Source organism: Lepus europaeus, chromosome 2 (assembly GCF_033115175.1).
Source record: "Lepus europaeus isolate LE1 chromosome 2, mLepTim1.pri, whole genome shotgun sequence".
NCBI classification, from domain to species: domain Eukaryota; kingdom Metazoa; phylum Chordata; class Mammalia; order Lagomorpha; family Leporidae; genus Lepus; species Lepus europaeus.
In genome coordinates this window covers 64377292-64403748 of record NC_084828.1, presented here as the reverse complement: position 1 = coordinate 64403748, position 26457 = coordinate 64377292, and the positions used below count along the sequence as shown (strand labels likewise).

Here is a 26457-nt window from a genome sequence, read left to right as displayed (position 1 = left end):
CTGGCTGCTTCCCTTCCAATTAAGCTCTCTGCTATGGTCTGGGAAAGCAGTAGAAGATGGCCCAAGTACTTAGGCCCCTGCACCCATGTGGGAAGACCCGGAGGAAGCTCCTGGCATCAGAATGGTGCAGTTGTGGCCAACTGGGGAGTGACCCAGCAGATGGAAGACCTCTCTCTCTCGCTCTCTCTCCCTGTGTAACTCTTTTAAATAAATAAAGGAATCTGGAAAACATTATGCTGAGTGAATAAAGCCAGTCCCAAAGGGACAAATATCATATGTTCTCCCTGATCGGTGACAACTGAGCACCAAAAAGGAAACCTGTTGAAGTGAAATGGACACTATGAGAAACGGTGACTTGATCAGCCCTTGCCCTGACTGTTGATGAACAACTTAATACGTTATCCCTCTTAGTATTTTTTTGTTTGTTTGTTTGTTCTACTTAATACTTTTGGTTGAATTCTTTAATCAATACAGAGTTATTCTTAAGTGTTGAAACTTAACTGAAAAGTGATCCCTATTAAATATGAGTGGGAATAAGAGAGGGAAGAGATGTACAATTTGGGACATGCTCAAGCTGATTTGCACCAAACGGTAGAGTTAGAAACGTGCCAGGGGATTCCAATTCAATCCCATCAAGGTGGCATGTACCAATGCCATCTCACTAGTCCAAGTGATCAATTTCTGTTCACAATTGATCATAATGATAAGACTAAGAGTCAAAGGGATCACATAGACTAGTGGCTGCAAATACTAATGGATAGAATAAAAAAGGGAGAGAATGATCCAACATGGGAAGCGAGATACACAGCACTCATAGAATGGCAGATGTCCTAAACAGCACTCTGGCCTCAGAATCAGCCCTTAAGGCATGCGGATCCAGCTGAAAAGCCCATGAGAGTATTTCAGGCATGGAAAGCCAAGACACTCTGGCAAAAAACAAAACAAAACAAAACACCTAAATGAAAGATCTCTGCAAGTGAGATCCCAGTGGAAAGAACAGGTCATCAAAGAAGGAGGTACCTTTCTCTGAAGGGAGGAGAGAACTTCCACTTTGACTACGACCTTGTCTAACGATGATCAGAGTCAGTGAACTCAAAAGGCTTCCATAGCCTTGGCAACTCATGACAAGAGCCTAGGGTGATTACTGATGCCATAAACAAGAGTGTCAATTTGTTAAGTCAACAACAGGAGTCATTGTGTACTTACTCCTCATGTGGGATCTCTGTCCTTAATGTGCTGTACATTGTGATTTAATCCTATAACCAGTACTCAAACAGTATTTTTCACTTTGTGTTTCTATGTGGGTGCAAACTGTTGAAATCTTTACTTAATGTATACTAAACTGATCTTCTGTATATAAAGAGAATTGAAAATGAATCTTGATGTGAATGAAGGGGAGAGGGAGCAGGAAAGGGGAGGGTTGCGGGTGGGAGGGAAGTTATGGGGGGGAAGCCATTGTAATCCTTAAGCTGTACTTTGGAAATTTATATTCATTAAATAAATGTTAAAAAAAAATAAAGCAGCCAGCTATTTCAAGGAAAAAAAATAAATCTTTAAAAAAAAAACACACAATGAGGAATCATTTTACCCAGATAGAAAGGCCATTAATCCAAACATCAAAAAATAACAAATGATGTTAGGTTGTATAGAAACAGGTGCCCTAATCCAGTAGGAATCTTAATTAGCACAATCATTATGCAAAATAGTATGGAAGTTCTTCAAAAAACTGGATCATTCATGATCCAGCTATTCTATACTGAGAATATATCCAAAGGAAGTGAAACCAGCATATAAAGGAGAGATATGCATTCTCACCTTTATAGCAGTGCAATTCACACTAGCAAGCCATGCCAACAATCTAGAGTCCATCAGTGGATAAAATAATGAAAATCTGTCAAACACACATAATAGAATATTACTTACCCATAAAAAGAATAGGATCATGACATTTCCAACACAATGGATGGAACTGGAGACCATTATGCAAAGTGAAATAAGACAGGCACAGAAGAGAAATAACATATTTTGTCTTATGTGGAAGTTAACATATTAAAAAAAGTGTGCATGTCATATTACTTAGTAGGCAGATATTTATGTTGTCTTTCTGAATTATAAAAAAAACCCTTATATAAAATTATACACTTCTGTCCTCATTTTATGATCTTTGTCACAAATCATATACTAAAATAATATATCCACCCTGCTTTCAAAAAATAGTACTTATGTGTGCATATATACACACACACACACACATATGTTTACAAATGAAGCAAATATGGCAAAATGTTAAAAACTTAAATCTAAAAAATTAAACCAAAATAAACTTATCTCTTAAAAAAAGGCACATAATTCCTATTTAGTGAATGTAAAAATTATAAAGTCATTTAAATAAACAAAAGATACAAATATTAAAATGCAAAATTTTGGAGGCCAGCCCTGTGGCATAGCAGGATTAAGAAATCTTGTGTAGTGCTGGTAGCCCATGTGAGCACTGGTTCAAGTTCCACTTGTTCTGCTTCTGATCCAGTCTCTGCTAATGTTCCTGGGAAAGCCGCCAAGTCCTTTGGCCCCCATATCTATGTGGGAAACCTGAAGAAGCTCCTGGTTCCTGGATTCAGCCTGGCACAGCCCCGGCTCTGTGGCCATTTGGGGAGTGAACCAGCAGATGAAGATCTCTTTCTCTCCTCTCTCTCTCTGTAACTCTGAATTAAAAATGAATAAATAAATCTTAAAAAAAATACTTTTAAAAGAAAGGAATGCCACATTGCTGCAATGACTTTGGACAAATTATTTCCCTTACTTGAATCTCAGTTTCATATGTAAAATATAAGTACAGTACCTACTTCAGAGTTAGAAGTGAATCAATGAGGTACTAAACACATTTCAAGCATCCAATGAAAGTTGTAAAATGTTATACACATGAATAATCAATATTAAAAAAACATTGTAACATATCTCCTGTAACATCAGCTGTAGTGATATTACTGAATACGTCAAGATTGTTTTTATGCAAATATTGCCACTTTAGCAGCCCTCTGGAATTCTGAGCAAAGTAGAGTACTGTGGATTACATCACCGTTTGAGGTAGAATGACCACTACAATTGTCTTAATTACTAAAATATATACATAAAAGAAAATATAATTATCTGAGGACCTACAAAACTTTCATTATTGCCATACTACATTCTTACTGCATACCGGCTGTTGCCTTCCGGCCCACATTGTTGTAGCTAAGAATGGCAGGTCAGCGCCAATAGCATCTTACAATCATGAATTTATGGCTGAGGCATATTATCTTAAACTACTAGGACTGGCTTAGCCACTATCTAGACACATAATATTGAGCAAGATACACCTGTAAAGTGAGAGGGTAGATTAGGTGGTTATTAGAAGCTTTCACTTTCTGTGATTCTAAGATATGATTCTTAGCGCTCTTAGTCTTGGTGACTGACTTCCTTTTGAATAATTTCCTATCATCTTACAAAATAAGTGCATAATGAAACAAAAACACACATTTATATTAGAGATTTAAAGCAGTTTCAGGATACACTTTAGCTGAAATACACAGAAAAAACAGTTGTTGAATTAAGAAACCTTTATTAATTTTCACATGAAAATGAAATTGCAGTTGTAAATTTGAACTAAGAAATATTTATTCGAAAAGGCATCTTGCTAAATGACCATGACACTGAAGTTGGTAGACAAGATGATGACTAAAGTTCTGAACTCTACAATTCTGAGACATTCTTGGCATTTTACATGTCTAGATGATGGCCATCTTTTTTGGATGGTTCTCCTCACATTTTCCAGTCTGTTCACATGAAAGAAAATATTCAGCATATAATTACAGAAATAGAGGTTTTAAATAGAGATTTAAAGAAACTTCAAAATACATTTACACTGAAAAATATAGATAAAATAGTGCTAAGTCAGGAAACATTTATTCTTTCCCAAATAAAGAAATTGAGACTGAATTTGAACCAAGGAACATTTGTTTCACAAGGTACTTCCACATTCTTTTAATTTTAAAACTAAACACATGTACAGCACTTACAACATTTACAGAATACTATTTTCAAAATATATTTTAAACTTCTAAGAATGAAAGTTCTCAGTGACAAACTTTAGATATACAACTTAGTTCCAGTGGCTATTACTCTGTCACAAGCAGCAACTACATACAAAACCTCACCCCTACCCCTTGCACAAGAAAGTGAAGTTACATACTTCTAAAAATGGAAAACAAAACTCCCCCAAAATGCAAAGGATTAAGTTCCAAAGAGCATATTTACAAAGAATATAACATCTTAATTATCAACTGAGAAAGTAACATAATAGGCATTTTAACTCCTCCCTCCCATTTTTTTTTTTAATTTTTTTTTTTTTACTCCTTCCTGATTTCTGATTTTGAGAATATTTTTTTCTGCTTCTACTGTGTAAGACACTGGGAAACACTAAGAAGGATCAGACATGGCCAAGTAGTGTAGCTGTGTGCTGGTAAATGTTGAACAACCAACTTATGAGGGCAAAGCCAAGTCTTTAGTTTATATCATGTATAGGTTTCTATAGTATAAATACGTACTCCCACTGTGGTAAACCATAAAATACCAACAATTTGACAAGTGGCTCAGAAAGTTCTGAAACTTTAACAATCATCTCTCACAAGCTATTATAATCCATCTCCAACACACTGTCTGGTCTCTTCAAAAAGTTCATAATCTCTTCAGATTACATATTTTAAATGATACAAAAAAAGCGGGAAGACAGAGATCAAAGTGAAATAATTATATTCACTGTAGCTGGTTTTAAAAATTAAAAGGAATAATAAAATCTAGAATATCCCTACTTCTCCTTTTCTCTGCATTTTTATAATTATTTCATGAAATTAAGATGTAATTTACTTAAGGAAAAGTAAGTGGTGAGTAGAAAAAGAAGAGAGAAAGTCAAAAAGAAATATACTGTTATTATGTTCACACTGGAAAAAAAAGCTTATTATGATAAGAGCAAATATAATGTAACCATTAAAATTTTATCTTCTTTAACCCCCTCAGTTCAGTCCATAAGTCCTGAAGACTTGTCCTGTCCTCTTTGGCTGCCACTTTGATGCTAATTTCTTTAGTATAATAAGGAAGAACATATTGTTTCACAACACTCACACAAGTCCATGATAAAAGGCGGAACTAAATTCTGGAATCATAAAACTGAGTTTCCTTTGCATAGTCACCTGCCTTATATCAGATCTTGGGCAACTGACGGCTGGGATGACCAGGGAATTCTTCTGGTAGCAAAACATGGAGTCTGCAGGTTGGGCATGTTCCCTGTTGCATCAACCATGGTCTAATGCACTATGGAGAAAAAAGATTAATGTCAGTCTCTCAGATTTAGCCTAAAACAGACAGATGTTACTCTACACCAAGATTATCAATATAATTATGAATATGAGAGAGAGGTCTTCCATCCAATGGTTCACTCCCCAAATGGCCGCAAGCTGTGCCAGTCATAAACCAGGAGCCAGGAGCTTCTTCCAGGTCTCCCACATGGGTGCAGGGGCCCAAGGACTTGGGCCATCTTGTACTGCTTTCCTAGGCCATTGCAGAGAGCTGGATCAGAAGTGGAGCAGCCGAGTCTCGAACCAGCACCCATATAGGATGCCAGTGCTTCAGGGCAGGGTGTTAACCCACTGTGCCCCAGCGCTGGCCCCACCATGATAATTTCTACAAATATGATACCTCTCTGTGGTTTGGGAGGTTATATATAGCTGGTAGCTGCTAAACATATTTTAGCTATTTTATTCTATAAAGATTCTTTCCTCAGTCCCAATTTATAGGAAGACAAGCAATCCTTCCTGGTAAAGAGACTGAGGAAATTTGTTATATTCTCTCTACTTTATTTTCTTATACATTGTTCCTACTTATAATTCAGAAAAAGTTATAATTACAGACACAAAAGATACCAATACCGGGCATGAAGTACTTGTCGTGTTCTAAAGTTAAAAATCCCAAAATATGGTTCTCAGATATAGTTCTCAGAATGTTTTATGAAAACAGTAGCAATCTTTGGCTGTGAACTACCTATTAAATTATTGGCTTGAATACTGACTCTCCAAGCACAAATCATTTTTATCTGTATGAATAATGGATAGCAAGGTCAAATGAGAAATGATCAAGTATTACAAGGAAGGTTCACTAACTGAATGAATTATGTGTGTTCTGTTCAATGGCCAATGGCAAAGAATAAAATAAAAATTTGTTAAATCATTTTTTTCTAAATGACTAGAACTTCTAAAACTTCAAAATGGGAAGTCAGGTGGTTAAGTATCTTTCCTTGGAGATATTTTGGGATTAGCCATTTCCTGTACATCTCTTCATATTAGATGATGTGTAAAATATAATTCTACTGTGGTTATATATCTTTGAAATGATGTTTTACTAATATGGCTTGAAGGAGCATGCTATTGTTCACTTTACTGAGAAAACTTTCTTGGGTAAGATTACATTTTCCTCCTTCAATTTGTATCTCTGCAATACAAGACTCAGTCCATTAATTTTGTATCAGTTAACATTTGCACAGCCAGCAACACCAGGAGATAATCTACACAAATGCCCAGAATCAACAAAGCCTAGGTCAGTCTCATGTTTTTCTAAAAGCAAATCTCAAACCTACAAACACAGAAGACTGTTATGGTAACTCATGCTTCATAATGATAGAGAGCCATCATGAGATAGACAAAGGATCCTATGTGTAATTTATATTATTTCAAGGTAAAATAGCACTGCTGCTAGTTCTGCCAGTAAAATTCCATACCAATCAACATGTCTCCTAGTTCTATTCAAGGGAATTCCGTCCACTTTGTACCATTTAAATCTTATGTTATCTTTATGTTGTTCTCCTGGATGGCAAACAGAGATCTGAGAAAGCCTGCCACAGGCTATGTAAAGAGGGAAAAAGTATGAATATTTCTGTGTGGTACACAAAATTATAATTATCCTTGTGGAATACATGACATGGCAATGGATGATGATATATGTATGTGGTTTTAAGTAATGCAGTATCAAGCTCTCTTGGCTGATTAATGATAAAACATTAACAGAACAAGTTTAAAGAGTTACCTGAGAGTGAAATTTGTGAGCACAAGGCAAAACTGAAAGGTTTTCTGGAGACAGATTCTCATGACAGATCACACAAGGTTCCTCTTCCTCCTCCTCTGCCTCCTGGAGAAAATATATACAATTAAAATTTATTTATTTATTTATTTAAACAATTTCTAAGTGTGTTCAGAATCAATTATTTCAGTCTCACCAAGTTATTGGCTCCTTCCCATGTGGCAGAATCTTGTGAACTAAGAGGCCTCCAGGCTGCTTTTGGGGGCTGGGCAGTGTTAGATTGTGATGGAGAATGGCTAGGTGAAACACAGTTACCATTTGGCACTGATTTTCCTTGACTCTGAAAAATGGAAAATTATGCTTTTTAAAAGAATTATTCTAAAGTAGTAAGAACTAAATAGCACAGAACAGGTATAACAAGATTTAGTAAAAGGTCAAGTAATAAGATTCATGAGAAATCTTGAAACAAAATATTGGCAATACTTATAACTCAAAGCTAGGTACAGACAAAAATAACAAAAATAATAATAATAAAGAAGATGTTCTTTTAATTAAAATAACTCTTTCCAGAAGATTAGAAACAATGTCTCTGTTTGGAATCATTCAAAATAACACAGAGTAAATTCCATGGGTGTCAATTTTATTCTAGAATAATCAAGTGATAGCTCTTTCAAAAACGATTTCTGGCATCATCTGTCAAGTTGAATTTGTTTAATTACTTACTGTTAATTGGTGATTTAATATGAGAAGTTAAGATATTCTGAAATTGTTATGGAGATAATTAAAACATCTAACTACTAGAGATAAGGGTAGGGAGATACAGTTTGTTCTATTTTGCTGCTGTTGTTTGTTCTTACCTGAGATCTTTTTGGGTCAATAAACTGGGAAATCTTGTAAACAATTTCATCAAATGTTAATCCAGATAAGGACTTCCCATGAGCATCCTTCAATTTTCTTAAGAAATCTGCAAGGTCTTTTCTGGGAGGGATAAAGGGAAGAGTAGTGATTTTCCCTATTGCCTTGAGGATATGCCTTCCAAATGAGATGTAACATCTTATTGTATCACTGCAGTTGACAGATGTGACTCTTCAGATCTTCGATCTAAAAGCATGATCACATGGAAAGGTGTTTTGTCTAGTGATTAAGATTCCTGAATCCCATGCCAGCGTACCTGGATTTGATACCTGGCTCTGGCTCCCATCTTCAGCTTCCTACTAATGCAGATCCTGGGAGACATTGGTGATGGTTCAAGTAATTGGGCTCCTACCACCTTAGTGGGAGATCTGGATTGAGTTCCCAGCTCCTTGACCCTTTTGGGCATTTGAGGAATCCCAGCAGCTGGGAGCTCTCTCTTGTTTTCTCTCTGTCTCTCTTTGCCTCTCAAATATAAACATTTTAAACATGATCACAGATCCATCTGCACTTATCTTAAACCAAATGAAAACTTCTTAATGTGTACATTTGTTATTTGGTATTAATGTGTTCATGTGTTCATGGAAGATAAAGTTTAGTACATACTTTTGTTTTATAAAGAGGGTTTAACTTTGTATTTGAGAGCTCACTATGTGAATATTGAGTTTATCTACTTATTAATGCACTGATATCTTTATAGCTCAAATATTTACTTATGTAGACTAAAATACTGCGTTTTAACTATGGTATTGGTTTCATTCTTCTTTATCAGTGTTAACAGTTTTACTTTTATAAAACTTGAACAGATAACAAAAATTAAACAGAAAAGGAAAAAGCTTAAAAGACATGGGCTTTATATGATAAAGAACCCACATTATTTTATTTAGTATGTTCTTGTTTAGCTCTCAAGGTTCACTGAGCCAAAGCCTACATATACATTTTTGGTAAGACAAGGCAGGAGGAAATATTCTTCTTTCTCAAACGAAACATCATGTCATCAGCTTTATACAATTATTTCACTTGATGACTTAATCATTTAATACATATCTATTTATAATAATTATAGTTCTATTTTTATGTATTCACTATTCTGAAATTTTCAAAAATATCTAATACTAATAGAATATATTTTTAAAAAACATCTTGGTCTTCAAATGAGAACATTGTAAACTAGAAGTGTTTCTTTAAGACATAAAGTGAAAAGAAATTTCACTTGTGTAAGAGGAGAATTTAGCATCTTTCTGCTGAAGTGAGACTGTAAAATCATAATTTTCTGCATTTAACTGTGTTTTGTAACAAAGGAATTAGAAGGAACCTCAGTAAAATTAAGGAAAGTAAATCCTGACGGTGTTTGGGCTTATGTAGCATATAGGCAACCTAAAATTCACTTTGGAAATAGGTCATTAAGATAATTACTGCAGCTAGTGCCACTACAATTGGATAGGTTTTCAACTAGTTGTACTTTCAGTTAATTAGCAAATCTAAATTTAAAAGGTTATTCTCTCATGACTTAAAGTTAACAACATTAGTAAAAAAGCTTAACATTTCTATTGACCACTATCTGTTCTTGGTAAACTTAATTTTCTTTACCAAGCTCATGATATAGTGCTATCTGCACATGTTTTATGTACATGGAAGGATCTTGTCATAAGTATGCCTATGGAAACCACAGAAAATGATCTGTACTCATTACTACATAAAAAACTATGGTACCTGGTCTGTTGTGGAAAGGCAGTTTTCAGTCTGTCTGTAAGCCTCTCCCAGTTCATCATGGAAGAAGGATCACTTCCCAGACTTGCACCAGGAGGCACACTTTCTCCCACAGGTGCTGGCATAGTCCAGGCTATGCCAGTCATCTATAAGAAGCAGAGTTATCATCCGTCAGCCTCAGTTGTTAAGAAGTTACACTCATATCAACAATTTGACTGACATGGATTTTTTTTTCTTAACTAGCTCAATGTTTATAAATGTTTACAAGTATTTTAACTTATTTTAATAATAATACGAGCTTGCTTCAGTAATTACAGATATGCACCAAAAATACATGCAGGATGTTTAATGCTATATATATATTTTTTTGTAGGTGAAAAACTGGAAACTGCAAATAGGTGAAAAAGCAAATAAATTACGGCACATCTTACCCAATTTCTAACAATAGACCTATCTATTTAACTATGAGAGATGTCCATGAAACACATTTAGTTAAAAAAAATCTGTGGTAGAATATGTTATCACTTGTTTTATATTTAATGATATTTATGTATTATTTATATATATTCACTCTCACAGAAAAAAGTTTAGAAGTTATAAAACACTCTGGGAACAGTGGTGAACTTCCAAGGGATTCAAGTATAGCAGCAATTATGCTTTTCTGTTTGTATATTTCTATATTATTTTTAATTGATATATATGTTTTTATAATTAGAAAACAATTAAGCTGAAATTCAAACTACTAAACAAAAATGGGAAAACTATTAGAATTGCTCAGTCCAATGTCTCAAGAATGTTACAGACAAAGGTGGCGTGTAATTTACAGTGAAATCTCTGAGCCATGAGTCCAACAATGTTTTTACATATTTTATGGTAGTTCCTTCTTAGAACGATTAAAATTCTAAGATAATTATATGTGTGGTATCTTTTGCCAAAGGCTCTATGGGTTATTTTCAAAGACTTTAACACATGAAAAATTACAACTATAAGCAATCACTGAAATAACTTGAATGAAATCTAGTAAAGAAGGATTAGAACACTACCTAAAAGTTTGGATTTGCCTCAATATTAAGTTTTTCTTGTAAGTTTTTTTTTTAATGAGAGTAATTATATTAGAATTATAAGGTATTCTAACGTTTTCAATAAAATTTTATCATAGTTTCTTATAGAATTGTGTGTAAGCAAACTAGATGAGCAATAGTATAGTTTGTTAATGATAAGTTATGGTATTTATTTAACATTTTGAGGTTTATATACATCTTTGCTTGAGTACAAGTAGCCTGTAGAATATGAGTCCATTTCCCTACATATTTTAAGAAGCAACTATTAGTAGTATATAGGTACTATTCTTAAAAAAGAAAACAAACAACTGCCTAGAATGTACTTATAGGAAAATACATACTAGAATCTCTGTCCTGTGTCTCCCTTCTGTTACTCTGCCTTTCAAATAAATAAACCTTAAAAAAAGAAGAAAATGTTAATTAATTATAATTAACATCATTATTTTTTAAGACATTATTTATTTATTTGAGAAGCAGAGTTACAGAGAAAGGGACAGACAGAAAGGTCTGCCATCCACTGGCTCACTCCCAAGATGGCCACAATGGCCAGAGCTGGGCTGATCTGAAAACCAGAGCAAGGAGCTTCTTCTGGGTCTCCCACGTGGGTGCAGGGGCCCAAGGACTTGAGCCATTCTCCACTGCTCTCTCAGTATATTCGCAGGGAGCTTGTTCAGAAGTGGAGCAGCTGGGACAGGAACCACAGCCCATATGGGATGCTGGTGCTGCAGGCTGTGGCTTTAACATGCTGTACCAAACTGCTGTCCCTAATGTCATTGTTTTAGAAAAAAAATTTGCTTTTAATAAAATAAAATTACCTTAGCCAAGATTACTACTAATAAGTCTAAGGGTTTTATATGTCTTTATTTTATTTTTAGGTTTGTATGAATCTTATCTGGCTATTTGTAGCTAGGAAGATTTCTAAGTTTATGGTAAGTATTTCATTGTGATGCTATTTATATTGTCTGCTTATAGACAGCTGAAACACTGACCTACTGTGAGTGTACATGTACATGTGTTTGTAAAGAAAATTTTTCTTCAGTTTTGTGGTATGAATTAGTTTCTTGTGACTCGATTTTTTCCCTTTCAATCTATCCAACAATCATGCTAAAATAATTTATTAACAATATCTAAGTATCTTAGATTGCTGGCTGTTACAGAAGCAAAACTGTAACTGTTTGGCATAAACATATTTACTGTAAAAAAGTAAGCCAATATCAGTTAATGAAATAGTTAAATATATGTATTATCTTTAGTTAAGTGACTTACTTACTGAATTACCAACATCACCATCAGCATTATTATCATAGAAAATAAATGAACAAAGATATTCATGAAGCCCACTTTAATGATAAATTAGCTAATATCTATTCCACCAAGAAAGGATGTAAATATAGTTTTATAAAATATAGTGAAACCAATGGTTAAGAATCTCATACTACTATAGTTTAAGTGATCTGTGATTACTTTAAAATTTACTGTATACAGGTGAAATGGTCATTTTTACATTCAATTATTGTTTATGGCTGTTGTCTATAAGCCCACTAAACTAGGGTCCTTTTGCTTTTCACTTGTTCAGCTTCTTATTCAGCATAGGAAGCCTTTTCTACCATATAAGTTTAAAATATGTTATCTCGAAAACTAAAGAAAAAAGAAAAGGAGAAGAAAAGAGGGTAGGAGGGATGGAGGAAGGGAATATCATTAAGTTCTTAGAATTGCATTTACAAAGCATACCGAATCTGTTAAAAAGTAATTAAAAATTAAAAAAAGAAAGAAAGAAAGGTTATTATTACCAGAGGAGCTCTAGGTGGGGCTGCTGCTGAGATAACTCCAGGGCAAACAGCAGGCATTTGAGGAACAGTAAGTATGGGTCTAAAGAAAGAGTCTTTCACAAGGGGTCTTCCTAAGAATTGCTGCATCTAAAATAGAAAAGGTAAAAAAAAAAAATCCTAAACTAACAAGCATTTAGATATTCATATAAGCATTTAGATATTCATACAGGCAAAGATTTAAATTCATAGAGCAATATATGGGGGAAAATAATGATCTGAATTCCATATATAAACCACATTAAAAACAAAGTATAAAGGATCTTCAAAACTTAGGTGAAAAAATGTGCATTATGAAAAAGTTGCATGGATTTCAATTTTTTTCTGTATCAAGAAACACTTCTTTTAATTCCATTTTTCCACAAACTTATTTATGTACCTCAAATGTAAGAATATTAAATATATTAATATCTAAAAAAGAAAAGGGCAATGAGGTATAAAAAAGAGCATTGTAAAGGAGGTGACTGGGTTTTTTCTTTCTTAAAAAAGATTTATTTATTTATTTGAGAGGCATAGTTACAGACAGAAAGAGAAATCTTCCATCTGCTAGTTCACTCCCCAAATGGCCGCAATGGACAGAGCTAGACCCATCCAAAGCCAGAAGTCAAGAGCTTCTTCCGGGGCTCCCACATGGGTTCAGGGGCCCAAGCACTTGGGCCATCTTCCACTACTTTCCCAGGCTGTCAGCAGGGAGCTAGATCAATAGAGAGGCAGCCAGCATATGAACCAATGCCCATATGGGATGCCAGTGACGCAGGCGTGCCAGCTCCAGCAATTGGGGTTCTAATCCTGCTTTCTTTCTACCTCGCTGTGTAACCCTGGATGCCAAGTTCCTAATCTATAACATGAGAGTGTTAGATTTGTTGATCTTCAAGGTTCTGTCCCAACTGTAATAACACTGCACGATGCAAGGAGATTCTTAGTGAATATCTAGGTTGGTGGATAATATTGGTACTCCGAAGATAGAATTAGAATTCGAAATTATCCAAAGAAAATACTATTTTCTCCATTGTATTTTATGGCTTCTCAAGGTTGTGTTTAGCTCCCAGGAGAGCAGGAAGATGAAGAAGCATGGGCCTGAGGTATACACTCTCCTACAGTAAATTGTTGTTATGCTTGTGACTGTTATTTTATCTTTGATGGGGTTGTGGAAAACTAGCCCTCTTCACAGTTATCAGTGGTAGACATACTTTGTTGGCTGCAGTAGAGAACGGGGCAGATTTATTGAACATCTACCAAATGCTAGACTTAGCACTGGCATAAAACATAAAGAAGGAAGAGTTAAAGAACAATTCATTGAAATTATAAGAAAAAAAGCCAACATTGCACTAAACAAGAAGGTACAAAGCCAATGGAGCAGTTAAAAAGGGACAGATTGGGGTGGCATTTGAATGCTAATAATAGTAAAAGAAAAACTGCCTTCTAGACAAGAGAAATATATTTTTGAGATAATTGGGGGAATATAATTCTAACTGGACAATTAGATACTAAAAAATGTAATTTTCTGAGGTTGAAACAAGTGTTGATATCATATCCCACAAGAGTTTCTAATTTTTAGGATATATCCTGAAGTATAAACTTATGAAATTATATATCTGGGATTTGCTTTAAAATATTCCAATTAAAAGGAAGAAGCAGACAAGAGAAAACAAGATTGACAAAATGTTCATAATGTTGGGACTCATTCTTGGGTTCTCAAAGTTCCCTTATACTATTTTTATGTATGTTTCAAATTTTTAGAATCTAAAATTTTTACATTAATGGATGAGCGGTGGTACTAACTCAATAGTACTGCTTTCTTTGAGAATCACTACTACCTGACACTTTGAGGATTAAGCAGACAGGGCCCCAATATCAAGATATAATGAAAATTAAAAATACTGGATTAAACTGGGAACAGTTCACTTTAACTGGACTTTTCAGGTTAGATTACCATATATTTTAGTGACCAGTCCTTAGAACACTTAGACTCTCATAGATAGATAAAGCACTAGTCATCAGATCATTTAGTATGGCATCTAATTTACTCGTGGGAAAATGAAAGTTCAGAATGGCTGATTTTTCCAAGATCAACTACAGCTCCACACATAGTCCTCCCTATTATACTTAATTACACAACACTGCCTCAATTTACAGCAAATAGCACTGTTACATTTCAAGCATTTGTTCTCTCAAACTGTTTTACAGATGATTAATGGTCACTGATGCTGAGAATTTAACACAATTGTTATGCATGACCAAGCATAGCAGTGACTATTGTTAGGAAGCATAAAAGATACACATGTACTACTCAGACTATTAGCAAGGCATGCTTATGAACTGCCACAGAACCTCATTGCCAGTTTTAGCCCTTAACCTGGACCATTCTCCATTGCACTCCCGGGCCGCAGCAGAGAGCTGGACTGGAAGAGGAGCAACTGGGACAGAATCCTGCGCCCCGACCGGGACTAGAACCCTGGGTGCCGGCGCTGCAGGCGGAGGATTAGCCTAGTGAGCCACGGCGCCGGCCAACAGTATAATCCCACACAATTCATGTAACTTTTCAATTTTTTAATTTTTAAAAATTTTTAATTAACATGTTAATAAGTGTACATTTTATGTGTACAGTCCAATGACCACACTAGGTAACTAGTTCTATTATCAATTCAATATAATTTTTGACTGTTGTACTCAAACATGAGTAAAAATAACATTTTTAGAGTTCTACAAGCCATTTGAGCCCAAATATTTTACAGCTTTCTTTTCTACTTGCTACCACATTTATTATAACACACATGATCATCAAATGGTACTTTCCTTGAGATCTTTTAAGAAGCTGTATATATTTATTGTGTTAGAGTACTATGTCTCCTAGAAAGGTAGCATAAATAGTATATAAATAGGACAAAAATTAGTTTATCTGATTAAGATCCACTGGCTCCTAGGAGCTGTATGTTTTGTTGAAGGTAAACTAATATATAAAATGTGAGGGGCCGGCGCCGTGGCTCATAGGCTAATCCTCTGCCTTGCGGCGCTGGCACACAGGGTTCTAGTCCCGGTCGGGGCGCCGGATTCTGTCCCGGTTGCCCCTCTTTCAGACCAGCCGTCTGCTGTGGCCCAGGAGTGCAGTGGAGGATGACCCAAGTGCTTGGGCCCTGCACCCCATGGGAGACCAGGAGAAGCACCTGGCTCCTGCCTTCGGATCAGCGTGATGCGCCAGCTGCAGCGCACCGGCCACGGCAGCCATTGGAGGGCGAACCAACGGCAAAAGGAAGACCTTTCTCTCTGTCTCTCTCTCACTGTCCACTCTGCCTGTCAAAAAAAAAAAAAAAAAAAAAAAAGTGAGGGAAAACATCTAAGGTAGAAGAGGAAGAGTGAAGTCCAGCTGTCTGGGCGATTATGCTGAGAATTTCCAGTCATCCAATAGTAGTATGAGGACATTGAGAATTCTGAAGATTCATCAGTTATATCTTGTAACGTAGGTAAGATTGATAGGAAGAATAATAACAAACAAATCACTAACACTCAGACATTCAGGGATATAACGGAATGCACTGGCTTCTGCTGAGACAGCCAACCAATTGTATTATCTGGTGACTAGTAGTGTGGACAAATTTGCTACTAGTATTCACAACATGTGTTTATCTCATTCTGAACACACATTAACCATATTGTATATTCAGTTTTGGAGCCCTAATTTATCTTTATCAAAGTAAAGATTGTCATTTTTAAAAAAAAATGTCATCTTTCTTACCAGAATCTCAGGACTGGGTGGTGGTGGAGGAAGCTGGACTGGAGGCAAAGTACTCAGCGCAAACCCTTGCTTTACTTTGTTGATTTGTTCATTATACTGTGTCTGAAAGAAGGAAAGGAAATGTATTATAGCCCATTCAAGTTTAAAGAAACAGCACATGAGAATACTTAATGCAGTTTTGAAAAATATAACACAAAGTAGTGATTCCCAACATATTTTATATCAATTAGAAATAATATAAAAATTTCTAGCAATTCCCAATATATTTTAGAAATAATATAAAAAGTTTCAAACAAAAAATATATAAATCACTATCCTTACATGTAAATATCTTTATAAAAGTGTTAACTGACAAGCAACACAGACCCATCATTGACAATCTTGCAAATATTTTTCAATGTCTGTATAATTTTCAGCTTTTGTGGTCATCTATGGACAAATGGATGGAACCAGAAGACATTACATTAAATGAAATATCAGGCACAGAAAGAAAAACACTGCATGTTTTTATTTTTGTGGCAAAATAGCTAGAACTGGAGGATTTATGCTAAGTGAAACAAGCCTGGCACAGAAATTTTTACTTTTATGTGGAAGTTAAAAAACACTGATTTTATAGAAGAGAGGAGAATTGTGATTACTAGAAACATAGGAAAGGGGTATTAGATAACAGGTACCAAAATACAGTAAGACAGGAGCAATAACTTCCACTGTTCTACAGCCCAGTCGGCTGATTAGAGTTTCTAATTTACTATATTTGACAAAGAACTAAAAGAGAGGATTCATGGACTCCAAACACAAGATGGAAATACTAATTTGATTTGAATATTGCACACTTTATACATGTACTGAATTACTGGACTCTACCCCACAGATATGTACAATTATGAACTCATTTAAACTTAAAAAAAAAAAAAACCAGAAAAAACCCTCAAATCATGGTAACTATGTGAGGCAACTGATGTGTTCATTTGTAGAAATCATTTCACAATGTATTTATAAATCAAATCATCACATTATACACTCTGAATATATACTAGGACGCACAATTTAATCTTTAGACCTTATAAAAGAGATGGCTAACATTTTTCTGTAATAGCATAGCCAAAATAAGAACTTAAATAATAATCTCATAGCTAGATTCACTTCGCCATCAGCCAAGTATACAGTAAGTAGAAAAAACCTCCCTTTCAGACCAAAGGGAAAGAAAGTTTTAAAGTGAGAATATAATTTTCCTCATGGGCATTGTCTACCTTAGAAAAACTACTACAGAACATGCCTGTGACTATAGACTTGTAGTTCAGGCCACCGAAGATTAGAGATGGGATACGGGCACTCCCTTGACTTGCATCGTCTGGTCTGGTTTAACACAAACCAGGAGGAAAAGAAAGCTAGGCATCAGAAGCAATGGGTGGCAGGCCTATTAATGGCTGATCTGTACAGTGATCTGCCCTCAAGGAGACCCAACAGGCCAGTCCACTGCAGTGGCTTTCAATGTGGTAAGTATGGGCTTCAGCAGAAGTCAGCTTGTGAAGAGCCCTGGCAGCTCTGCCAAGAGTTGGATCACTGGAAATGGACCTGCCCTGGAATCGAAGGATGCCCAGGTCAGAACCACAGATCTTATTGGCTCCAAGCTGAAAAGCCCTTCACTCAGCCCAACTTCCAAAGTGACCACTGCAGTTGAGGGGACAGCCAAGTAGGGTCAGCAACATTGCAGGCAGAACTGTAAATTTCTTGTTAGAGATGCCCCCTGCCTTTACCTGGCCAGCTCTCCTCCCAGGCCAGCCAAGTAATGAAAGTCAACAGAGTGCCTTCCCCTAGGAGGTTCACACCTCCCTTAGGATATACCCCATGTGAAGAGATAGATAGGTCTGGGCCTCTTAACTTACAAGGCCTAAAGCCCACCAGATTATTATCAAGCCCCTTCTATCAGGTTCTATTTGCCTCTCAATCAGAAAAATTACTTGTAGCTTAGACAGCACCTTTCTTAGCTCCTCTAATAATGACTCTGTCCTTTGTTCTAGGCCCTGTCTAGTGCACTTGGGCCTCATTCCTTTGTAATCATAACCTCTACTCTACCACCAATGGCTCTACTCCCAACCTGTGTGTACTGATAGTCCTCTTACCCACTTAATGCTGTATAATTGTTCAGACCTGGTTAAGGCCACTCTTAGGATCATTGGTTACTATCCTCAACCTGTCTTTTATGACCTTGTCTAAATATGATCAGAGTCGGGGAACTTGGAAGGCTTCCATAGCCTTGGCAACTCATGACGACAGCCTAGGGTGGTTACTGGCGCCATAAACTAGAGTGTCAATTTGTTGGGTCAACAACAGGAGCCACTGTGCGCTTGCTCCTGATGTGGGATCTCTGTCCTTAATGTACTGTACATTTTGATTTAATGCTATAACTAGTACTCAAACAGTATGTTTCACTTTGTGTTTCTATGTGGGTGCAAACTGTTGAAGTATTTATACTAAATTGATCTTCTGTATATAAATAGAATTGAAAATGAATCTTGATGTGAATGGAAAGGGAGAGGGAGCGGGAGAGGGGAGGGTTGCGGGTGGGAGGGAAATTATGGGAAGGGGAAGCCATTGTAATCCATAAGCTGTATACTGGAAATTTATATTCATTAAATAAAAGTTAAAAAAAATAGTTTTTGTCAAGAATATCTCAAGCTGAAATAAAATCTCAAAGCATTTCTTCACATACACACAGACACACACACACATATAAAGAAAAAAACCCAAGGAAAATTTTTGAGAATACTTATTAAACACACATATTTTGCTTATCTAAAAAGCTATATACCTAAATTTCTCCAGCTCTATGTTTTAAAATCTTCAATTTTATAAATATCTTAATACATAGTTTGAACATGATTTATTGACTTAATGGTTGTCTAAACTGGAAGTGAAATGCATGCCTTATGAAAATGTTCTAGCTTCATTAATTCTGTAACAAGCATAGGCATTTCATTGGGAAAAGTCAATCCAACTATTTAATTTTTCCAATGAGTGAGTTTTTTCATTTTATCTTTTGCTTAAGAGAATGGCTCCTTTCAAGGTAGATGTTGTATTGTTAAAACTTTGGATTTAATTGTGAGCGAGAATTAGTAACATACTGCTCTGCAAGGTAAGAACTGCTCTTTGGCTCCATTTTCACAATAATTACTTTCGACACTCCTATATTCCCAAAATAACAGCATTAGTAGGCAAATCATTTCTTGAAAGCCAAACATGAAAAAAACACATTTTTATAGAGTATATCCCTAATTGGATTTCAAAAACTGACCTTTACAATAGCCTTAGACTCCTTAGGTATATGGAGTTGACTTCCTTAAACCATTGATTGTCATAATAACTAGTAGGTATGTCCAGTTCTGTTTATCTTTGACATGATGCTTATACAGCATTTCATACATTATTTCTTAGGGAATAAGCCATAAAGGCTTCTCCAGGTTTAAGAGAACAGTAATTTAAAGCACCTAGAAAACCAACATTTTTTGAATGTATGGATACTGGACTTCAGATCATATACAGTGAAACCTTCAAAAGATTCCACGAATTTACCCTCTTTGCTCAACTAGTAATTTAACATTAGTGCCATGTGTAGGACTGAAGTGGATTTTTAAGATTAAGAAATGTTTGACTGTTCCTATGTATTTCCTAATCTCAATGCATAAACTTAAATTTCTTTTAACCTATAAGAATTAAGAGTCCAGTTGGCCTGTTAATAGCAAATTTACATTTCAAGTGACTTTTCCTGGGCAAGTTTGCAATGTGATAATCAGATTTTACTTTAAACTGACTAGTTTGCTTTCTTGCGTGGGTGTACTCACATTTTAAAGTATGAACCACAGTTAACTAGTGGTCTCAGGGGTAGTGAAACACTCACTTTTTTTTTTAATGGCTTAGTTGAAGTATAAGATACTGATCATGCTGTGTTAGTGATTTAAAAAAAAGAAAAATAAAAAAATAAAAAAAATAAAATCTTCAATTTTGCTAAAAATAACACTACAATCCTGGAAGCTCCACATGTTTTCAACATTTTTTTGCACTGTCCCCATTTTTGCTTAACCTTATTGTTTTAAACAACCAATAAGAGCCTTAAAAAAAAAAAAGTCTTACAAAAAATAAAAGTGATCCCTGTTAAATATAAGAGTGGGAATAAGAGAGGGAAGAGATGTACAGTTTGGGACATGCTCAATCAGACTTGCCCCAAACGGTAAAGTTAGAAACATACCAGGGGATTCCAATTCAATCCCATCAAGGTGGCATGTACCAATGCCATCTCACTAGTCCATTTGATCGATTTCTGTTCACAATTGATCATCATGATAGGACTAAGAATCAAAGGGATCACATAAACAAGACTAGTGTATGCAAATACTAACCGATAGAACAAAAAAGGGAGAGAACGATCCTACATGGGAAGCAGGATACACAGCAGACTCATAGAATGGCAGATGTCCTAAACAGCACTCTGGCCTCAGAATCAGCCCTTAAGGCATTTGGATATGGCTGAAGAGCCCATGAGAGTATTTCAGGCACACTCTGGCAAAAAAAAAAAAAAAAAAAAAAAATGACCTAAATGAAAGATCTCTGTGAGTGACATCCCAGTGGAAAGAACAGGTCATCAAAGAAGGAGGTACCTTTCTCTGAAGGGAGGAGAGAACTTCCACTTTGACTATGACCTTGTCTAAATATGATCAGAGTCGGTGAACTCAAAAGGCTTCCATAGCCTTGGCAACTCATGACAAGAGCCTAGGGTGATTACTGATGCCATAAACAAGAGTGTCAATTTGTTAAGTCAACAACAGGAGTCACTGTGCACTTACTCCTCATGTGGGATCTCTGTCCTTAATGTGCTGTATGTTGTGATTTAATGCTATAACTAGTAAACAGTATTTTTCACTTTGTGTTTCTATGTGGGTGCAAACTGTTGAAATCTTTACTTAATGTATACTAAACTGATCTTCTGAATATAAAGAGAATTGAAAATAAATCTTGATGTGAATGGAAGGGGAGAGGGAGCGGGAAAGGGGAGGGTTGCGGGTGGGAGGGAAGTTATGGTGGGGGGAAAGCCATTGTAATCCATAAGCTGTATACTGGAAATTTATATTCATTAAGTAAAAGTTAAAAAAAAAAAAGAACATAAAAGCTCTAGTCATAATCATCTAAAAAAAAAAAAAAGAGATTTCCATATAGAGGACAAGTACATGGAAGAAAACAGGGATAGAGAATAAGAGGCAGATCTTTGGAGGCCAAAACCTGAATAAACCTGTAGTGATAAGCATCACTACAGACTGAATAAGACTCTGGAGAAAAAACAGCAGAAACCACAAGGAGAAAGCTGGACAAGTCTGCAGTGCTTTGAAGCGCCTCTTCACAACTGAATCATTATTTTTCTGCTGGTAGTGTTGTGAAATCACAAAATAATCAACATTATATACCAATCAATATATAAATATAAAATACTTTAAACCAAATTAATTAACAAATACTCTTTAAACAATTTTTAGGGTGACCTTAATTCTATTAAATTAATAATTATTTTTTATAACGGAACAGTTCCATAAAAAGACTAAAAACTAATACAGACCAACTTGATTTTCCTTTTATTTCTGTAAATACATCCTTAATCAAAGTTAAGACATTTTTTTTTTTTTTTTTAAGATTTACTTATCTTTGAAAGGCAGAGAGAAGACAGAGTGATCTGCTACCTGCTGGTTCACTCCCAGTGGGCTGCAACAGTCAGGGCTAGTCCAGGCTCCAGCTGCGAGCTGAAAACTCCACCTGGGTCTCCCACATGAGTGGCAGGGACCAGACCCAAGTACCTGATGCATCCAAAGTGCATCAGTAGGAAGCTGGATTGGAAGCGGCAGAGCCAGGACTCCAACCATACTCCCATATGGGATGCCAGCATCTCAAGTTGCAGCTTACTCTGAGCCACAACACTGGCCCCAAAATATTTATTTTCGATTGAGGCAGTTAGTTTTGTAATTCTAGGAAAACTAGGCATGAGCCATAATTTTTGAGTTTATTGTTTCTTGGAATAAGGATCCAAAATATTTCAGTGAGTCTAGATGTTATCTACAACAACAGTATTCAAAGCAATCAAACTCAGACTGAAAGTATAAACTTTGATAACTGAAATGTTCTTTCTTATAGTTTGTTCCTAATTGCTTTTAATGTTAGTTGTCTTCTTTAAAAATATACCAGGGGTGGGCCCAGCACTGTGGTATAGTGGGCTAACCCTCCGACTACAGTGCCAGCATCCCATATGGGTGCCAGTTTGTGTCCTGGATGCTTCTCTTCTGATCCAGCTCTTTGCTATGGCCTGGGAAAGCAGTGAAAAATGCCCCAAGTGCTTGGGCTCCTACAGCATGTGGGAGACCAGGAAGAAGCTCCTGGTTCCTTGCTATGGATAGGTTCAGCTCTGCTTCTCAAATAAATAAATTAATTAAATTAAAAAATATATATATATATATATATATACACCACCCATAATATTTTGCCATTTTACTCTAAATGTACATCAGGACTTACCCTAAGGAACGCAATCTTGTTTCTAACATCTGCTACAATGGCATTCCAACTATCTACCGCAGCCTTTAATTGAAGTGATTCCAGGTTGCTGGTATAGAAAAGGAGACACAAGAGAAAGCTCTTTCTTTTTATATAGCACTTGAGTTTCCACAAACTGCCATTAAATTCTCTGGCATCTATGTAAATAATACAAAACAATAAAAGTACCTCCTCTCACCAACAATTATCTTAAATGAGTACAAAGATGCACAGAAACTCTTGTTATTAAAAATAAAAATTAGTAATATGTAACAATTTTGTCAACAGCAAATATAACTTATGCTTCCAGTGTATCAAGTTTTTGTTTTTATCTATCTTGGAAATATTTTGTTTTAGAACAAATTATAAAGTCTTTGCCTAGGAATAAATCCAATGTAGTAGGAAAGCAAAGAAGGTTAAACAGAGAAATTTCTTCAGTCATCTGATGCAGCAACATTCTCAAAAATGTTTACCCATCTTGGAAGCAAGTTTGGACTATCTCCACATTAACACTGATGTCTCTGTGACACGATTGGCCTATCTGGCTCCTTTGTAAATTAGAAAAAGCGTTTCTGGAAGGATAAATTACAAAGAAGTTCCCTTTGTAAGAGGATCAGTGAAATTGTTGCCTTTGCAGAGTGCATAAGTTGTACAAGTACAGCAGCTCCATTAACCAATGCCCACCAAATGATTTAATGACATAACTAAGGAGGAATCACTTCAGCATCTTTGGTGTCTACAATATCTCAGAGAAACATTTCATGTGGCTGTTATAACACCCCCACATGAATATTTCCAATATAACAATTTTAAAACAGCAGAATAAGTTATCATTAATATCATTTTATATAAAGTCTTCATGATATTCTAGATTATACAATATCCTTTGTCCCTGTAGCCAGCAAAGATAGACTGATCACTTAACAACAGTATTTCCTCATCTGAATGCATATTTTGAGTATATCCTGGGAATCTTGCTAAACATCAGGGATACTGATTCTTTAGAATTAAAGAACAATGATGATCATCACCATTAAAAAAAAATCATTTCTTGAGCCCAGAGATTCTAATTTAATTAATTATTTGAGAATATAAATGGAAGGAGAATTTCAGGCAATCTATTCAACATTTGAAAACTGCTTGTTCACAGCATAGCAGGAAACTACTTTTAAAGAGTGAATTTCATGTTAATCCTTATTTTTCCCTAAAAGTATTTCAAAGATATTACAATCAAGAACTAGAAGGGAAAAACAATTAGAAAAGTTTTCCAGCTAGAATCTACCTTTTTATGTAAATTTGTGGGATTCATTCAAATTTCTATGACTTTTGATCTATTCACTATGCATAAAGGGAATAATGTACAGCTACTACAATACTCAGTAGATTTTTTGGTGCTTTGGCTAAGCCACAAAGTACGAGCATCAAATTAACTCAATGACTTTGGAAGTTTAAAAAAAACAACGACTTCTTCACTCCAAAGATTCCTGATATTATATAAAAAAACACCTAACAGATTATGTTTACCTGGGAAACACTTGTGAATATCTGTCAACTCAAGATATACTAAGGAAGAGGGAAAGTTTACCTCGCTGCCATGTGAGTTACCCTGGCAAGCTGACTGAGACTCTCCTTTTCAGTTTGCTCTAAATGAAGCAAACCAAAATCTCTTCGACACTGTAAGAAATACACCTACAGATTTTTGAGAAACAGAGAAAGAAGTTGAAAGTATCCTTCTTGGAAATGAATATTCTCTTCTTAATCATCTCAACAAGTAAAATTTAAGGTATTTTTCAATCTTGGTAAACAGTACCTTGACTTCCTAACCATTCAAGATGTATTAGTTGTAAACACCACTGCACTCAGACCAGCCCATTCAGGATATATTATAAATGTTTTTTAGTTCAATGCAATTCTGTAATTTTGTTATTCAATGGCTACTGGGTTCATAAATATTCTAGAACATTAATTTTCATATTTGTACATATACTGGAATCATCTCGGAAACTGGAAATATTGCCTTGGTTCCACATATTCTAAGTTAATTGATGCTGGATATAGTCTGGGAATTTTAGCTTTTTCAAAATGTTGAGGTAACTAATATGCAACCAAGTTTGAGAACACTCAAAACAAGTACTAGTATGTATATAATACATAATTACATATTTATAAACTTCTCCCTCTACCCCTCCATTGTTGAAGAGGTAGTAAAAAACAATCAGAACATATAGAAGCGTACAGTGTGATCCAAGTGTGAGCTTGGAGATCATCAAGTACAACAGTTCTCACAAAGAAGGAATCCTTACCACATCATTACTGATGCAGTCATTTAGACTTCTTTTTTTAAATTATCACTCACTCAGCATTCACTAAAAATTATACTTTTGGATAGCATTAAGGTGTTAGTAAGTTCTTCCTTTCTAAAATTAATTACAGGAGCAGAAAGAAATTTCCTGACAGTATACAAACACCAATTTTAATATAATCTGAGCCTTTTCTTTTGTTAAAAGCTAGTAGGATCCTGTCACCATTCTCCAATGTTCAGGTATCAATTCTTGGTTGTTGACTTCAGAATTCCAAGTACTCTGCTAGAGAATACAGCTTACCCATGACAGAGGTGGGAAGGTTTGTAATGCTTTTAATGTCAGCGAGCTCTCCAAAAATGTGAATCTTACTGTATACCAAGTTTGGTAATCTATAAATAAAAATTACATACACACATACAATCACATTTCTTTTGAGAAACCCTAGCCGTGGTGTTCTAAGCTAACTTAGAAGAAATTGGGTGACTTTCTGGGGGTCTGAAAAGTAAGTTGGTTTTTGACATTAGGATTTATAATGTGTGTTTATCTTTGGAAGCTCTATATAGGAAGGAGCAGAGAAAGGAGATACTACAGCAGCGAAATATTATTCCTAGAAGTTTGCCTTAGTGAACTTACTTCATAAGCATTTTCTCAAGATGTCTGTTTGTTATACAGACTGCAATGGACCAACTTGTTGGAGTCATTGAAGAAAAACAATATATTAAAACAAGTATTCATACACAAAATGACAAAATAGCACAAGAGTTTGAGCTGTTTTCCTGGCCAATCCTAAAATGCCTTATTTTGTTCAATAAGAAAAAAAACCACATTTTTCCCCAATACTTCAGTATATTAGTACATGAGTAAGCTTCCTTCTCATACCCTCTCCCCCTCCCCAAAACTTCTTCCTTACCTCAGCTGTTAAAGCTCTGCTAGTTTCTGCATTCAGTTTGTTTAAGTATGTTTTCATTGTGCTTTCCAGATTATGTTTCTCAATTTCCCACTGAGATCTGAAACAAACATGATCATTAAAGAGCTAGCAACACTACAGCAAGGACAGCCAGTCTTTTTCAATTGTTCAGGAAGATGAAAGTACAAGCTACAGAATGAGTAAGAAATGATTGCTCAGAAAACATATATAGTACTTAAAGAGAAAACACTGCTTTCTTCTGTGTTTCTTTTTTTTCAGAATGTAGAAGTTTTAAAGTTATCAATATATGGGTTATAATTAAAAGCTTGGA

The 26457-nt window shown here is 35.4% G+C and overlaps 1 protein-coding gene across 7 annotated transcripts in view; it reads right to left on the bottom strand.

Moving 5' to 3' along the window:
* Window positions 1-3599: 3599 nt before the first annotated feature.
* Window positions 3600-26457, bottom strand: part of DZIP3 (DAZ interacting zinc finger protein 3) — a 92461-nt gene continuing 69603 nt past the window's right edge. For all 7 annotated transcript variants that reach the window (XM_062207804.1, XM_062207813.1, XM_062207777.1 and 4 more), the window contains 10 exons: window positions 26130-26226; window positions 24502-24605; window positions 22899-22986; window positions 16347-16448; window positions 12578-12703; window positions 9730-9872; window positions 7962-8082; window positions 7301-7444; window positions 7111-7212; window positions 3600-5346 (listed from right to left, as the gene is read on the bottom strand). In XM_062207804.1, coding sequence (XP_062063788.1) covers window positions 5236-5346; window positions 7111-7212; window positions 7301-7444; window positions 7962-8082; window positions 9730-9872; window positions 12578-12703; window positions 16347-16448; window positions 22899-22986; window positions 24502-24605; window positions 26130-26226 — 1138 coding nt within the window. In that variant the 3' untranslated portion in view covers window positions 3600-5235. The remainder of the gene's footprint in view (window positions 5347-7110; window positions 7213-7300; window positions 7445-7961; window positions 8083-9729; window positions 9873-12577; window positions 12704-16346; window positions 16449-22898; window positions 22987-24501; window positions 24606-26129; window positions 26227-26457) is intronic.